General features: G+C 60.1%; 5 protein-coding genes across 5 annotated transcripts; 4 read left to right on the forward strand and 1 right to left on the reverse strand.

Moving 5' to 3' along the window:
• Window positions 1-2,856: 2,856 nt before the first annotated feature.
• On the forward strand, window positions 2,857-4,190 carry BKCO1_100063 (3-ketosteroid reductase; the record flags this gene model as incomplete). Its single annotated transcript, XM_020270048.1, has 2 exons — window positions 2,857-2,897; window positions 2,948-4,190. 2 exons carry the CDS (start codon window positions 2,857-2,859, stop codon window positions 4,188-4,190), a joined length of 1,284 nt encoding a protein of 427 aa, XP_020135567.1.
• A 1,628-nt stretch (window positions 4,191-5,818) lies between these two features.
• On the forward strand, window positions 5,819-7,429 carry BKCO1_100064 (spindle associated; the record flags this gene model as incomplete). Its single annotated transcript, XM_020270059.1, has 1 exon — window positions 5,819-7,429. One exon carries the CDS (start codon window positions 5,819-5,821, stop codon window positions 7,427-7,429), a length of 1,611 nt encoding a protein of 536 aa, XP_020135566.1.
• Window positions 7,430-8,084: 655 nt separating this feature from the next.
• Window positions 8,085-9,199, forward strand: BKCO1_100065 (uba domain-containing protein ucp14; the record flags this gene model as incomplete). Its single annotated transcript, XM_020270070.1, has 3 exons — window positions 8,085-8,252; window positions 8,324-8,419; window positions 8,525-9,199. The coding sequence occupies 3 exons, from the start codon at window positions 8,085-8,087 to the stop codon at window positions 9,197-9,199; spliced, it is 939 nt and encodes a 312-aa protein (XP_020135565.1).
• Window positions 9,200-10,994: 1,795 nt separating this feature from the next.
• Window positions 10,995-13,752, forward strand: BKCO1_100066 (uncharacterized protein; the record flags this gene model as incomplete). The annotated part of the gene is made up of 3 exons (XM_020270081.1): window positions 10,995-11,073; window positions 11,121-12,311; window positions 12,374-13,752. 3 exons carry the CDS (start codon window positions 10,995-10,997, stop codon window positions 13,750-13,752), a joined length of 2,649 nt encoding a protein of 882 aa, XP_020135564.1.
• A 301-nt stretch (window positions 13,753-14,053) lies between these two features.
• BKCO1_100067 (phytanoyl-dioxygenase family protein) lies at window positions 14,054-15,376 on the reverse strand (the record flags this gene model as incomplete). Its single annotated transcript, XM_020270087.1, has 1 exon — window positions 14,054-15,376. One exon carries the CDS (start codon window positions 15,374-15,376, stop codon window positions 14,054-14,056), a length of 1,323 nt encoding a protein of 440 aa, XP_020135563.1.
• Window positions 15,377-16,338: the final 962 nt, after the last annotated feature.

Consider the following 16,338-nt stretch of genomic DNA (forward strand, 5'->3'; position numbering starts at 1 on the left):
CACCCCACCCCTTCCCTTGACGTTTGTGTGTAGCGTGGTACACGGGGAGGACGGCGGCTCTCTCCGCCTCTTCTAGTTCTGTTTCTGCTCCCCGCATCGCGACACAGTGTCGAGCCCTACTTCTCCTGTATCATGTTGAACATGGATTCTACCGCGCCAACGCATCAGTACCAAGCAGGAATGACGGTATCGATTCCCTTTGGACTCAGCATCTTCTCTAAATGGGCGGTCAAAGGAAAGGATGTCGTCCTCATTCATCCGGAAGGCCGAAGCCTGGATGGTGGCAGCAACATGGATGGATGGGTGCGTGCATGCATGTGTAGGCGCATGCACCGCCGGTGCTATGCACGCAATACATGCATCATTCATCATCATCATCGTTGTTGCCATCAAAGATCGGCCATCCTGCCCCCCGGCATTGCTCGCTTCCCCGCCCGCCCGGGTTTTCTCACTGCCACTGCCTCTCGTCCTCCGCGCGTCACTGGTGATCCCGAATGCGAAGGTGACGAGGCGAGTCAAGGCGCATCAAATGTCTGCATACGTCAAGAGACCCTCACTCCAAGGATTCTCAAACGTCACACGCTGAGAAGGAAGGACCCTTGCTCTGTCTTGGTTTCTTTTTTTCTTTCTCAAATCAAATTTGCTCGTAAATATAGCAAAACAAATATGTGATTTCCTTTTCACGTACTTGGTTTGCAAGGAAGAGAACTACGTGGCTGCGCTTGATTCGACAGCGTAGAAGTCTTGGAAGCACAAAGGGCCGGAGAGACAACTAGTTGAAGTAAAGATATTCCTCACTAAAGCTATGTTTTGCGCCCAGTGTTGACGACGCCAGGCCAATGAGAGAAACCAGTGAGCTCTGCCATCTGTCTATGTCAGAAAAAGAATAGAGTGATTTGTAGATGATAGCCTAGCAGCAGATGGCGCTGGTTGGGATCTCTCATCGTCCACTGAGGAGAAGAACCTGTTTTTGACTGGGATACGGTAGATACTCTGAAGCGTATGGAAGAAAAGAGGGAGTTTACTGGATGGAGCAGTGCATACAATCTAGTCTGGCGTTACCGGGACACGGTCAGTAACGGAAGCCAAATTCAGAATTAAAGTTTCCTTCGCCCAAAAGCTAAATCACTGCCGACCTCGATTGAACCGACGTGAGTCACATCAGCAACGGAGGTAACAATTCAGCAAAAACAGACGGCGGCAGCAGCAGCAGCGACAACATGATCAACGGCTTGGGCGTCAACAGTTTCAAGCCGCGCGTTGAGGGAACAGCGGATGCTTCCCAGGCAGCCGCCCGCGTCATCGCTTTCTGTTACACGAACCCAGGCGGGAAGGAGCCGGAACTAATGTCGTCTGTTTCGTCAGGATCCGTGGAGATCCGCAGGAGAAAGGGCAATTACTGGAGGTGAAGTGAATTTGACGTCTCGGTGAACCGGGGTGTATTCCTAACTTCCCCCTGCTGTCCGTTATGGATCTTAGCTTGTTTGTTTTCTTCTTTGCTTTTTCGCCCTTTACTTTTTGGCTTTGGGTCCATCCATCCCTGATTCGGACATGTAATTCAGCTTTCGGCGTTGCGGGAGAAGGCCAGGGAAGGGGGAGCGGGTGCAACTTGGACAATTACGAGATGGGCATGTTACACAGATTCATGCACTCATGCCTTCTGACTGCGACCCGGTGCTGGTGGAGACCGGGTCATCGAGATATATCTCCCCTCGTCGGTGATAGTACACGGAGGGATTCGACACGTCGGCCGGCAGTAAGGGAGAAAAAGGCGTGCAGCCACCTGATTTCACCTTACTCTACCACATCTTCTCGCTCACCGCATACAGGACCGCTGAGTTTGTGTTTCGAAATCCGTTCCCGTGACACGGTGGTGAAGGGGAACGGTGAAAGGGTTGCGCCAGTGAGTGACCACTTGAACGTATTCCATGGCCGATGTCGTTGTTCCCACCCTGCATGGCATCGAACTCTGATGTTCTGGGGTCCCCTGCCGGCAGGCGGCTGCTTGAAGTGCTCATGCCAATGAACCCTGTGATGGGCAATATTTTATTTTGCTATCCTATGCTATGCGGACGCGCGAGGAGTGATGGGAAGATGCTTGTCCGGCAATAATGCCAACTGAGACACCAAGCAGTCTAAAATCCAGCATGACTAGAGTACCATTCCAACTCATGGCACAACACCACGAATCAAGCCACCAAAACCCCCATCGTCTAAACGAGGTTGATATGGGGTCTGCCTAGCGTGATTTGGGCAATGGACCAGGAACATGGCTTCGGTTGGCAGAACCCGTCTCTTGCTCGCACATGTTCACGCGGACGAAAAAGGAATTCCGCTGCTCGGCTACGCTCTGCGTTCGGGCAGCATCGACATCTGGCCGGGTTCCTTGCCAGGCACCCGAGACATGAAAGATGGGGCGCCAGGATCGTCGCCAAAGCCATCGTTTCCATCCGACAGCATGGGAAGTTGGCTGGACACATGCGGTGTGCGCTGGGTAGGCGTGCATTTGACACGATAGCACGGGTGAGCGCAGTGAGGCCCAAGCGGGGGGGTTTGCGCGGTGGTGAGCGGGCGAGGCGATAAGCTTCAACAGAAGGAATGGCAGCTGATTGCCTGCATATCGCAGCCTGCGGGGTGTGCAGCTCCGCCTGGGACGGCGCGGGCAGCCTCCGATTGGCGCGCGGGGCGTGAGACGGCGGACATGTTGTTGGGGCAGAGTGGGTTGCGGGCGAGTCAAGGCAGCATTGGTGGAATCGGTGGTGTGGGTGGTGAAGCGTGGGGCACCCGCTAGGCGCTAGAGCGGGCGCAGAAAATTCCCCGGTCGCTTCGCCTTCCCCCTTTGTTGCAACAGCTGTCATGGACGACGCCTTCTACGTGCTCGTGACTGGTGCGAACAGGTGTGTACAGCGCATGCACTCAATGGCCCTTGTATTGACGCGCCCTGCAGCGGTATCGGCTTTGCCGTCTGCTGCCGCCTGATCGACGAGTTCCTGCAAACCCGTCCGCAGTCTCACTCCCTCGTCCTGATCCCCACCACGCGAAGCCGCCGCAAGTGCGATGATACCGCCGCCCTGCTGAAGGCTCACCTCCAGAAGGCCTCGAGCAAGGCCGACCAGTCCATCCCCGGCATCAGCATGATCCTGCAGGCCCGCGTCCGTGTCCAGCCCGAGATCCTCGACCTGTGCTCCATCGCCTCGGTGCAACAGTGTGCCCGCCGCCTGAAGCGCTCGATCCCGAAGCTGGACGCTACCATATTCAACGCGGGCATAGGCGGGTGGACTGGCGTCAACTGGCCCTGGGCCATCTACAAGATCCTCACCGACTGGGTCGTCTCCACCACCTGGCCCGTTGGCTTCAAGAAGGCCGCCATTGGCCTGGTCTCCAAGCCACAGGCCGTCGATGGTGGCGCTGCAGAGCCGCCGCTTGGCGAGGTCTTTTGCGCAAACGTCTTCGGCCATTACCTCCTGGGTCACTATTGCGCTCCCCTGCTTTCGGCTGCTCGCCCGTCTAGCGGCCGCATCGTTTGGATCTCGAGTCTCGAGGCGTATGCCTCCGAGTTCTCCCTCGCCGACTTTCAGGGGCTCAAATCAGACCAGCCGTACGAAGCCTCGAAGCGCTTGACCGACCTTCTTGCTTTGACCTACGACTGCGCGTCCACGCGTCCGTGGACCTCGCGATACATTGCGGCAGATGGCCAGGCCACACACGACGTTTCCGACGAGAAGAGACCGCGCATGTATCTGTCGCATCCGGGAATCGTTGTGACGGGCATCTTCCCGTTGCCGTTCCCCTGGTTGATGACGTACCTGTGGATGCTTGCGGCTTACATCTCGCGTTGGCTGGGCAGCCCCTGGCACCCCACGCGGCCGTACCCTGCGGCGGTTGCTCCGGTCTGGCTTGCCCTAGCCTCGCAGGAGATGCTGGATGACGCAGAAGAGCGGGAAGGGAAGGGTAAGTGGGGAAGCTCGACCGACCGCGCAGGCCACGAAAGGGTGGCGCGCACTGAAGTCGAGGGATGGGGCTGGGGTGGCATCGTAGGGGAGGCCACTGGCAGGAAAGGACGGAGACGGGGTGCTGTAGACCTGAAGGAGGGAGACAGGGAGGGGTTTGAGGAGCTGGGAAGGGCGTGTTGGAAGGAGATGGAGGAATTGAGGGAACAATGGGAAGGGAGGGTCGGAAATGCAGCTTGAGCTTCGATGTGACGCACCAATAATACACCCCACGCTGCATGTAAAGATAGACACAATGATTCTCCGCATTCCTCATCGAGATAGCCTAATGCAGGCCGGGCCGGCCGACCCAAGGATCATCCGGAAGGCTAAACCCACGATACTTGGCAGGACGGTGGTCGCAAGTTTCAACAGGTTTTGCATCAGCCAGGGTGGTCGGTTCTCGACCGTTCGTTGGCTTGTCAGCACACTCGCGTGGTCAGCAGGAGCCGCTCCCCGCACAACTCTCAAGCTGACATTGCAGCGGTGCTAGGAAGCCCAGCCGGGTTCTGGTGGGATCAAGACGCGGGGGTGTCTGCGTATAACATCTGCACCGAGGGCTTGGTGCGTTCCAGACGCGGCGGAGGAGCGTGGAGGCGCCGTTTTCGGGAGGCCCGCTGCTGGACGATGGGGATAGAAGAGGTACCGAACTCTGTCCTGGGAGTTTTGGCCCAGCAGTGGCACGACAGGCATAGCACGGCTGACGTGGAATGCGGTACGAGGTTGGGGTAGCATCGTGGTTCAGACGCTGGAGCAGCGGTAAGCAGCGCGCGGGGGAGGGAGGGCTGGTGTTCCGCTCCTGGCGGCTCCAAGGAGGGCTGCGAGGACGCTGCAGAGGGATGCTCGAATGGATCGTGGGCGAGCCAGGCAATGGTGTGGCACTATGGATGGCGGGCAGTCGGGAGAGCAGCGTCGCCGCCACGGCGCTAGGCAGCGGCAGTCCGCGCAAGCTCCCGGGTCCCCTGTGGATCCGAACGAGAGGAAGGGAATCGCGGGCGCCCGGGCAACCGGGTGGGCCGTGTCCAGCAAATGGCCGATCATGGGAGATTTCTGCGGAGGCTGTGGAGTGCCGGAAAGGGGCGAGAGCTGAACAATCTGCATCTGGCCCCGCTGAAATAATATTTAGCTCCCACCGCGATTATTTTTGCGACCGCTCCTCTTCAAAAGCAAGAGTCGCCGCGCTGCTCTCTCCCTTCGCAAAAGACAAGCCTTTGTGTCTCGTTCCCGCCGCGTTCCACGCCCGCCCGTCTTTGTCTGCGCCGCTCTCTCATCTGCACGCACCGCCGCGCCAGCTCTCCGCACCCCCTCTCGTCGCAATGGAGCCGTCCAAGCCGTCCGAGGTGCTTGCGAGCGACTTCCCGCCCTGCTACTAGGCGGCGTCGCGGATGCCCAAGATCGCCTGTATAGCGTTGGCGAGGGCGGCTGATCGGGCATTCCCCTTCGCCCCGCGTCGGTCGCAACCACGGTTCCCCTCGCCCTTTAGTTCCCGCAGAACCTCAACCGCTCTTCTTTTCTTTTGTACACGCATCCCCCCCCTTCATGCACCTGCGCGCTGTCAGGAATGCCGACGCGGATGCTCCCCCCGGCCAACCACCGTCGCCCGCCTCGCTGCGCCGTGATCCCCAGCCTTGTAAGTCGTCCAACAAAGCAGCGCATTGCAGCAGCTGCCCGGCATTCGCCCTGTCCAACCACCGTCGCACCCGTGCCTGTCTTGCTGACCCCACCGCCCAGAACTGCAGGCGTGTCTCACCTCAAATTCGTTGTCGCCTCTCCGCCTCGCTCTTTCCGCACTGCGACAACCAAGCTGCCCCCCGACCCCGTCTCTGAGCATGGATCACGGCCGCCCTTTCACCCGCGAGCCTCGCGCTGCGCTGCAAACTCCGAAACGCTCCCCTCTCCTTTCAAGCCCCATCACCGCCGAGCCAAAGTCAGACTACCTTCGCCAGAAGCTTCGCGAACGACGCCACCACCTCGGAATGACCGACCAGTCTTCCAGGTCGCTAAGTCTATCCGATCCACAGCCCGCGCGAGCAATGGACGATTACATCTTCGCCACCGACGAGGAGCTGAAGAAGGATCGTCGTAGAGCGCGCGCTCAGACGAGCCGCATCTCGAGCGCTACCTCGCAACAAACTGGCCTTTCGACACAGCGGACCCAGGTCGCTGCCAAGGGCACACGCGAGCAGCAGGCGAGCATGGACAAGATGTGCAAAGAAAACTTCGACCTCAAGTTGAGACTCACTCTGGTCGAAGAGCGCAGCCGCCGTCTCTCGACTGAACTGGAAGACACATTGGAAAAGCTCGAACGCATGAGCGTTGTCGAGGAAGAAAGAGACGACCTGCAGGAGGAGAATACCGCTCTACGCGATCTTGTCGAGGAGCTCCGTGGGTCTCACGATGCTTGCGAACAGAAGCTGCGGGACTCCTGGAAAATGAACGGCGAGGTGTTTGCCGAGCTTGAGAAGCGCGACGCTGCCATCAAAGAAGCTCTCGACATGTACTTGCACTCCGAGCATCAGGCACAAGAACTAGAAGCGGAGCTTGCCAAGTATCGCCCTGCGCCTCGCCGGCGCGACTCGTCGTACTTCAGCACCGGCCCTGACTCGGCTGGGATCAAGTCCACCGGGGAGGCCGGCGAATCCGCGTCTTCTCAGCTTGGAGGTCAAAGGGACGGCTTTGACAGTGCGCCCACATCTCCCGAACATCGCGACACGGCCGTCCGCCTCACTTTGTCCCGTCCGCTCAGTCAACGGTACAGCAGACTTGTTCGAACAATGTCTGCTGGGGACATGCGACTTCATGATCTCCGAGAGCGTGCATCCACTGCGAACGTAGGAGACTGCGCTATCGATGAAGGCGATTCCCGCCGTTCCTCTCCAGCTCAACGCAGACGCACGCTTCGCCGTGCATCGGGGAGCCCCAACGTGGATCGTGCCTCGAGCAAAGCATCCAGCTCGAACAATTCCCATAGTCTACGTGGCGTCTACCTTGACGGCGAACGAGACGGAGGCTCACCAGCATTTTCCGAGAGCATCCATGCCCCTTCGGACGCGACAACCGGTTCGGATCTCGACGTATCCCCGTATCGTCCAGCAAATGGAGCTAGACTACTCGGTGATCACTCACAATGCCCAGCTTCTCCGTCTCTGCTGGGCCCATGTCGTTATCTTAGGGGTATTCGAAGCATTGCAGGCTCGGACCAAGCAGAAGGGACTGTCATTCATGACGACGGCAGAGACACGAAAAGCGATATGACGCAGTTCGAAGATGAAGACCTTACGACACCTACGGCAAGCGAGGCACCAACAATCTCTTCTGAGTTCCAATCTGGCCAGTATCCGCGATGGCCGGGTACCAGTGGCAAGTACGCGCTTGGCCGGAACTTGTTCTTCAACGGTGAGGGGTTTAGCAAAGCCGCATGGGGCAGACATGGGCTGTGATTAAGCACGGCGTAATGGTTGTGGTTCGGGTGGGAGCACTCGAACAATCACACTGTTCGCAGACCGTAACCGGGTTCCTATTTTCTATACCCTATTGTTTTGTTTCTGTTTTGGTGGGAATAGCGTGGATGGGAAAATGGTTATAGACTGGGATACGGAGTTTGCTGCGCAAAGGAAAAAGCGGCTTCCTGGGTGCTCTTTATGATCGCACCAAGCGACAATTACGATAGACTAATATTGCGAGTTTTGGAATACGACCACCTCTACTTACAAGCTCCCCGCCACAGTAGATGACGAGATAACTGACCCACACACATGGGCAGCGGGATCCCGTATCTAGATGCATTTGTATGTACACATACAGCTTTGATATTCGTATCTACACCCGGATGTCTGCTTCAGCTACCTATGGAAAAAGGTCAATTAAACCTGCATTCACGACAGCACACTTGCCTCAACTGCCCACACCAAGCGCCGTCGTAGGTCGATTTCTTCCATCACGCACTGTGCCGCAGTGGCGGGGCGTTGGTGTTGCGCACGTGCACAGTGATCTGCGAACCCCCCCCCCGGTCAAACGATCGCAGCTCCAACACGCTACGTAGCTCTCAACCGCCCGCTTCCCACACACCCCAGCAATGCTTCGGCGCGAGCAACAATGCTCACCTCCGGTTTCACCAATGCGCCCGTCACCAAGTTCCTCGTCTTCTACACGGTTGCTGCCGCCTTTCTCGCCAGCATAACCGACTCGCAGTATCTCCTCTACATCCAAGTCGTCCCGCACCTCTGGGTGCACCGCCAGTTCTGGCGCCTTCTGACATGGCAGGTACGCATGTGTAGACCAGAGTGATGACCCCATGGCAAGTTCAAGTAGGTAGAGCTCACGCAAGCGCACAGGCCTGTTTCGCCAATTCCACTGAGGTACTCTTCGCCGCCATGACTTTCTACAACTTACGCGTCATTGAGCGGCTCTGGGGTTCGCGCAAGTTCGCCGTGAGTTCTCCCTCTCGAATGCCATTCTCCAAGACCTCCTTCACAATACATTGCGGGATGCCCGGACAACCAACTTGGATGCTAACACGCCCGTCTCCCACGCAGTCCTTCATCGTCTCCACGCTTCCCTACACGACGCTACTCCCCCCGCTCATCCTCGCCCTCGTCGTGCGGCCGCTCACCTTCAACCACGCGAACTACTTGCCTGCAGGGCCGATGCCGCTGCTCTTCGCCATCCTGGCCCAGTACCACGCATCCATACCGCGCATCTACCGATACAAGCTCACGACCAAGGCGCCGTCATCACCAGCCACCAACACCAATAACAGCGACGCGACAGCCGCCAACGCGGTGGGACACCGACAGCAGGAACAGCGACGCGCAGGCGGTTTCGACGCGTCGGTAACGCTCTCGTCGAAGACGCTGCACTACCTGCTGCCGGTGCAACTCGCGCTGTCGGCGCTTCCCGGCTCCGCGGTCGGCGCGGCGGTCGGCTGGTGCGTGGGATACGCGTGGCGGAATGAGATGTTGCCGTTAGCGAGCGGCTGGCGGGTCCCCGGCTGGGTCGTTGGCGAGAGGAAGGCCGAGGGCGGTGGGGGCAGACGCGAGTTTGAGGGCTTGAGGCAGCGGATGGAGCGGGAGCACGGGGCCGCCACCACGGGTAGGGAGGGCGGTGCCGGTGACGGTGCGCAGGCGGACGGCGAGGCGAGGAGGAGGGGTACGCTTGGTGGGATGCTGGCGGGGCAGTTTGGCGGAGGGGCCCAGGTAGGGCGTGGCTGAGGAGGCCCAGCGCGCGGTAAGCATTCCCCGACGGCGGCCTGGATGTACTAAAGAGGATATCATCTAGAGCATCGTTTCACTTGACAGCAGCAATTCAATCGCTGTTTCTTTCTCGGGTGGCTGACCGTCCTCATCTGTTGGTGATAGGAAATAGCATACTGCTCGGGTTCGCTCAGCCCCTCGTCGCCACAGGGGTCATAGTATTGACAGATCCTTTGGGTGGAGGCCAATTCAATATGATTGCTTGCATCCTCTTTCACTGGGGCCTTGATCGCCTTTGGGGGCCAACTTTCACTGACTTTCTTCTAATGTCGATTTCACCATTATCCGCATTTGTTCAACTTCCGAAGGCGATCTCCACCATTTCATCTACATGCCGGCACGTCTGATCACTCGACCATCTTTCTCCCTCGTGATTGAGGCTCCTTCATCCTTCCATGACGCAATCTGGAGGGGTACCGCAAGAGCTGAGTAACGGCTCAGCCTTGCTTGGAGGCGTGCCAAGTCTTGCAGCGCCTCAACAACCGCCGCCTAGGACTACGCCGCACCCGAATCCCAGCCGCACTCGATTGAATGCCGGCGCCTAACATTGCTCGGCATCTTTCTACCGGTTGGCGATTGGCTTGCGAGCCGCTGGCAGTCTTCACGTCGTTGATTGCCGCGACAACTTTATTTCCTCGAGTTTCTTCACTGATAACAGTGTGCTTGGCCTCCCCAGTGTCACGGATGGGGTCTGATGTACCGGCTATCTGTCCTCTTCCGGTACGTGGAAAGACAGCCACTCCTGATCTCGTCAGGCTCCGATCCCGATAGTCTCACATCAGCCAGCACCCTGCAGAGTCCCCACACAAATCCCCGCCCAATGTCACCTACTCAATTCTTGCAGATTATAGCCAGTCACGCACGCCACCCTCATGCGCTCGCTTTAACCAGGCACATGCGGCTCTGCGGGCCTCGAGCTAGAGACCGTATTGCGCTGTGGTCTGTTTTACTTAGCCAACATGTTTTCTTCCAAGGCATACCCGGAACAGAACACCGCAACGGCTTCACAAGGCTACCTTCAGCAAGCAAGCACATGCACGAGTGCGGCGTTGGTCCCCCTCGCACAGCGGCTACACAAGTGCTGCCCATCTAACGCTGTCCACTCAGCGCATCCCATCCTCGCGCGGCTCTGCGGCGCAGCAGAAACAAGCGCCTCAATCCCCGTCACACATGCTGCGCGTGCAGGGGCTCTGTAGCCTTGCGTGGGACGGGGCTTCTGCTGCTGCGGGCGGCCAAGGCAAACACGGAGCCTGTAGATGACGAAAAGAAAAAAGAAATACGATGAGGGAGCCGGGAGTAGGATGCACTTGCTTGCTGCATGTCGTACGGGGTTAGCCTAGGGCTGCCCTTCTTCCTCACTTAGGGGAGTCTCACCGTAGGCGAGTGAGAGGCAACCTTGTCTGCCTCGGCGTGACTGGCTGGCTGTCCACTGTGCCTCTTTTTGTATGCTAATTTGGGGCAGGGCAGGGTGCGTGGGCCGCTGAAGTGAGGTTTCAGGCGACTAAGGTGTGGGTGGGTCGTTTGAGGGTTATGCATGCAAGTGCTGGTGGTGGAGGGTGGTTATTGTTCGCTACGGTTGGTGTAACAGCCGTCTGGTTTGCAAGGAGTGGTATATGAGGAGGCCTGGGACGGATCTCAGAGCGCCTTTCTGGACAGATTCTCTTTTCAGTTTCACTCTTCTCTCCTTTTTGGTCGTCGCTCCATCATTTGACTGACATTTCACCCCTTCTTGCCTTTGTTTTCACGACCAGTCATGTCGCTCACAGCTCCCTATGATAATGCCATGCGCCTTGGTGAGCACCCACCGTTCTCATATACCCATCTCGCCTCCTGTATGCCCCAATCTCGGCTTGATCATTCTTCACTGACGGCAGCGCAGGCCAAGGCTTCAACACATACACTCAGGAGATCCGTATAGAGAACGCCGTTACCATCAAGCCAAAGGCACCAGCCACAGCGACCCAAGTTGTGGCTCCCAAGGCAATCAAGAATGGGACGCTTGCAGTCCCAGCGAAGGGCACACCTTCAATCGTGACGCCTCCAGTTACCCCTCCTCCGGCAAACAAGTCACAGAGCAGAAGTGAGCCGTCAACACCGACTCCTGCGCCAAAGAGGTCTGCCGCAGATGCCGGGAATTTGGCCGAGCTTCCAACCATGGAAACGTTACAGGATCGCGGCATGCCGTCTCCCGCAGCCTCCATAATGGAAGTGGATGACTCGGTCGAGACAGCAGTTTTCTCGTTGCCAGACATTGACGGCGCTCCCCCGAACCAGACAGTGACGTACAGCACGCGCGCCATCGACAACGTCAGCGACATCATGGACGCACTCAACATCTCGACGGCCATGTCCATCAAATACGGAACGATCCACGGCAACGCGTCTGCTGGGTTCGTGAACGAAAACAAGGTGCTCGACTCGCAACTCAACTACATCGTCAGCGTCAAAGTCAACAACGAGAACTGCCTGTCCTCCAGCCACACGCACATGCACAGCGGGGACATGGTGTTCAACCCGGTCGACGACATGCCGCCAGAGCACTTCACCGACGTCTACGGCGACGCCTTCATCTCGGGCTTCCTCGAGGGCGGCGAGTTCTCGGCCGTCATCTCCATCCAGGTGGCCGACAGGTCGCGGCTGCGGCGTGTCAAGCAGGCGGTCGACCTCGCGCTGGCCGTCGGGCCGTCGCCCGTCTCGATCGGCGCGCAGGAGGCCGTCAACAAGGACCACTCTGAAGTGATGCAGGACACGGAGATGACCATCTCGGTCAACTGGACGGGCGGCGGCGACATCAAGAAGCCCGAGGTGCCGTGGTCGCTGAACACGGTCGTCGCCGTGGCCAACGCCTTCCCGTCCATGGTGGCGCGGAGCAGCTCGAAGACGGCGGCGGTGCTGACGCGGTACGAGAGCTTGCGCGGCTTCCAGGCCTGGAAGTGGAGGATGGAGGCCAAGGAGAAGGGGTGGGTGGAGAGGCTGCAGCAGCTGAACTACACGCCGTGCTCGCTGTACACGGCAGAGCTGTTCGACGCGCTCATGTCGTATAAAAAGTTGTGGAAGAGGGTTGGTGGAAGTAGGCGCCCCGTTCCCCAAGTTTTCCGAGAGATTGCTCCTTGCTGACTTGCACCACAACAGTGCTCAAGGACCCGTCCAGATGGCAGGCCAGGAAGCCCGTGGCCAGGATCAGCGCGCTGCACGATGGCCACGACCTGTTGTACGAGTCGCCAACCAAGACGCGCAAGGCCTCGGACTCCGCTCCTGATTCTCCCACCACTCTGGCGTCCATCTCGACGTCGACAAACATCCAGGAGCGCAAGCACACATTCGACATCGACGACCCCCTGATCCTCGAAGGCCGCAGCCTCAAGGAGCTGAACGCGACGCACGATCCCATCCCGGTCGACCCCGTCGCCCTCAACGAAGCCCGGCTGCTCTGCCGCCAGGCCATGACGCTGATCACGGAGGAGGCCGCCCGCCTCGTCTCCCACCCGGAGCTCGCATACGCCGACTTCAGCCTCAAGACGCAACGCACCAAGCTCAAGCGGCCCAACTACGCCTACCCGGAAGTCCTGGCGGCCCGCCTGCCCGTGCCCCTGCGCAACGACGCCCTGCCCACGGCCTTTCCCTCGTCGGCGGCGGCGCGGCTCACGCAGGCCTTTGCCCGCGGCGACGAGCTGCACTGCATCCTGGTCGGCGACGAGCCCAACCCGAACCGCACCGTCAAGCCCTTCACCTCGCTCGCCATGGCGCCCTCGACGGCGGCGACCACTCCCGCCGACGGCGTGGCGTCGTCGTCGTCGTCGTCCGCAGCGGCCGAGGAGAACGCAGACCTCGAAAACGACGCCCCGCCGCGCCTCGCCCGCCTCAGCCTGCACTCGTACCACCACCACGCCCTCTCCCTGTCCTCCTTCTCCAAAGCCTCCTCCCACGCCATCGGCGCCATCGGCTTCCGCTTCACTACCACCGCCAAATCACCGTCCAAGACCTTCCCCGAAAAACAAGACGGCTGCACCCACCACGCCGGCTCCCCCTCCTTCCACACCCTCTCCTCCACCGGCGGGCCCTCCTGGCGCGCGCTCGAACTGGCGCCGCACGCCGCCGGCGGCGGTCGCCCGGCCGTCGACGTCGTCCGCGTCGACGTCTTTTACGCGCCGCGCAGCCACCGCATCGCGGGGCTGGCGTTTTGGGACGAGTTTGCGGGGAAGCGGGTCGAGCGGCTGGCGTGGCGGCAGTGGGAGGTGGATGCGAGGGAAGGGGGAGCGGGGGCGGGAGCGGGGAGCGGTGCTGCTGCTGCTACGTCGTCCGGGACGGGGACGGGGATGGGGACGACGCAGGAGTTGCCGGAGGGGATGGTGTGCGTGAGGCAGGAGCCGCCGAGGGATGGGGCCAGGTGGGCGTTTGTGGGCTTGTCGGGCGAGTTGGATGAGAGCGTTTGGGGGAGCGTGTTGAGCAGGGTGGGTGCGGTGTGGAGGCGAGTGGAGGAGGATAGGGGGGAGGCGGAGCTGGAGTTGTGAAGGAAGGAAAGGAAAGGAGGGAGGGAGTGAGGGAGTGAATTTTTCGTTTCTCAATTTCCTTGGGGGGGTCTAGGCTATGGATATGGGTTGGTCAAAGGGCGGGTATGGAGTTCGGTCTATGTGTCTATCTATCTCTACTCATGTCTTATTCAAGGAAAACCGTAGCTTGATAAAATCTTTTTTGTACCTCTGTGCCTTCTTCATCCGTGATAGTGTGGTTAACTCATTAAGTATGCGATATGTGAAAACGCTTCAAGTCCAAATTGGCAAACGCTTACCGTTCATCACCAGCAACCTGCATTCAAGCTTTCGAGTCCTCCCTCATCTGCTTCAAGTTCGCCACAACCTCTTCGGTGCTCCATCCTTCGTCCAGCCCTCTCAGCAGCAGCTCCTGCTCGCTCTCAGGGGCCATTCCACCCGGCGCGGGCGGCCTCTTGTCCAGGTTCGTCGGGAAGGGGTAGCCTTCGCCCACGGCGGCGATCAGCGCCCGGACCTCACGCGCCTTGGCGTCTCCCTGCTTCTTCAACGCCTTGATATCCTCCCAGCAGCGCTCTACCAGGGGCAGGGCGTCGACCGTCTCCATGGGCTTGCCGAAGGCGGAGCTGATCTGGACGAGGTTGGCGCTGCGGTCGATGTCGGAGCTCTCGTTGGCGCCGGCGGCGTGGAAGAGGGCGGGGTTGAAGAAGACGCCGTCTCCCTTGGATAGCGGCAGGCTGACCCAGCGCGAGAGGAAGTATTCGTTGAACTCGGGGCGGCGGTAGGCCATGTAGCCCTGGGGGAACTGCTGGCTGAAGGGCAGGAAGCGCGTCGGGCCCGAGGACAGGGGCATGTCGCTGTGGGCGACGGCGCCCTGCAGCGTCAGCAGCTGGCTCGCAACCTGCATAGCCTTGGGGAAGCGGGCGCAGGCGTCGGCGGTCTGGAAGCCCAGGTGGTAGTCGCGGTGCGAGACCTGCGGGGCGCCGCCCGGGCGCACGATGTTGAGCTGGGCGGTGATGCGGTAGGCGGGGCCCAGCCAGGCGGCGCAGATGTGGGACAGCCACGGGTTCGAGTAGTAGGCGACGAAGGAGCTCGGGTCGGCCAGGCCGTGCTTGCTGAAGGAGTTCCAGATGCGCGAGTTGGCCGACGAGGCGGCGAAGTGGTCGCCCTTGGCGCCCGAGGCTTCGGCGGCGATGATGTCATCGTAGGCCTTGTTGGCGGCGTTGATGGCAGAGTGGTCGGTGTAGAGGTTCTTGACGGCAAAGACGCCCGGGCCGGAGAGCAGGACATGGTTCCACTCGTCCTGCAGCCGGTCGATGGCGGCCTGGTCGTCGAGCGAGAAGGAGGCGAGATCGTAGACGGGGATGTTCTTCTCCACGGCGGCTGCGAGCGGGTAGTCGTCGGTGGTGGCGGTCTGCTCGCAGAGGCCGGCGAAGTCCTTCACCGAGATGGACTCGTCCAGCGACCAGGCGCGCGGCTGGATGGACCGCTTTGCAGAGCCGTTGGTGGCGGCAGCGGGGGTGGTGTGGAAGCTCGCCATGATGGGTCTCGCGAGGGGTTTGAAGCGGAAGTTGGAGCAGAGCGAGGGATATGCCGGCTTCAGCGAGGGTCTGTAGCGTATTGAGGTGGCGACGGCTGAGCGGGGCATTTGAGACTCGGATGCTTGCGGGTTCACGACAGCGCCGGCAGCGCCAGCAGCTTATATGGGCGGCCTCGGGTGACTGCGGGCATTGCAGAGCTGTTAAGCGGAAGCTGGCTGGGGCAAGGCAGGCCCGGCAGCAGCCACGATGGACGACGGTGGTTGAGGGTGAAGTCACGTGGCGAGAAGGCGGTCGTGTTAAGATTTCCGCAAGTGCGCGGGCGCGCGGGCAAAGGTTTCCCGTTCCGACGAAACTAGCAGTGATGCGGCGCCGTGGACGAACCCACCGACGGCTTGCGTGCGCTCGCTCATTCGCCGCCCGGGCCGTGTCGCGGCGGGCGAGCAAAACCAGCACCCACGATGGTGTATGTATAACTTGGAGCTGTCTTGAAGAAAAATTGCGGGGCAGCAGTCCTGAACAGTCCCCCGTGCCCCGCGCTGCGGCTCCCCAAGGCCGCTCCCCAAAGCGGCTAGCCCAGCGCTGCCCGCCTGCCCTGAGGACAGGCCCGCCGCCGCGTCGAACCTCGACGCTCCTCGACGTTCCACACGACGTCCTTCCTCATCCAGACCGCCGCCGCCGCCGCGAGTGCGATCCTGCGACACGGGCCTCGACGCCGCCGCCGAAACGACGAGTCGCCATGTCGTCTACTTTTACGCGCAAACAGGGGCTCACGGCGCCCTGCAGGCCACGCTTCTGGCCTGACGAGTAGCATTGGATCAGCACTCATCCTTCGACAACAGCGGCGCAGATGCTCCACAACCACGTCGCGGAGCAATGCCTCGCTTGCGCTTTGGTGTTGTGCGGCGGCGGCCCCCAGGACGCCCGCTGCCCGCCACAGCAGATACGCACCCTCTCCGCGCCGCCGCGGCGGCGCCCTCCACCAGGCTCACGGTAGCTGGCCAGTGAGAGCCAAGGCGATATCTCCGCGTCATTAGCATTCTCATTTCTAAACGGCTGTCAGCCGCGTTTC

This window comes from Diplodia corticola (assembly GCF_001883845.1).
Source record: "Diplodia corticola strain CBS 112549 chromosome Unknown scaffold1, whole genome shotgun sequence".
NCBI lineage: Eukaryota > Fungi > Ascomycota > Dothideomycetes > Botryosphaeriales > Botryosphaeriaceae > Diplodia > Diplodia corticola.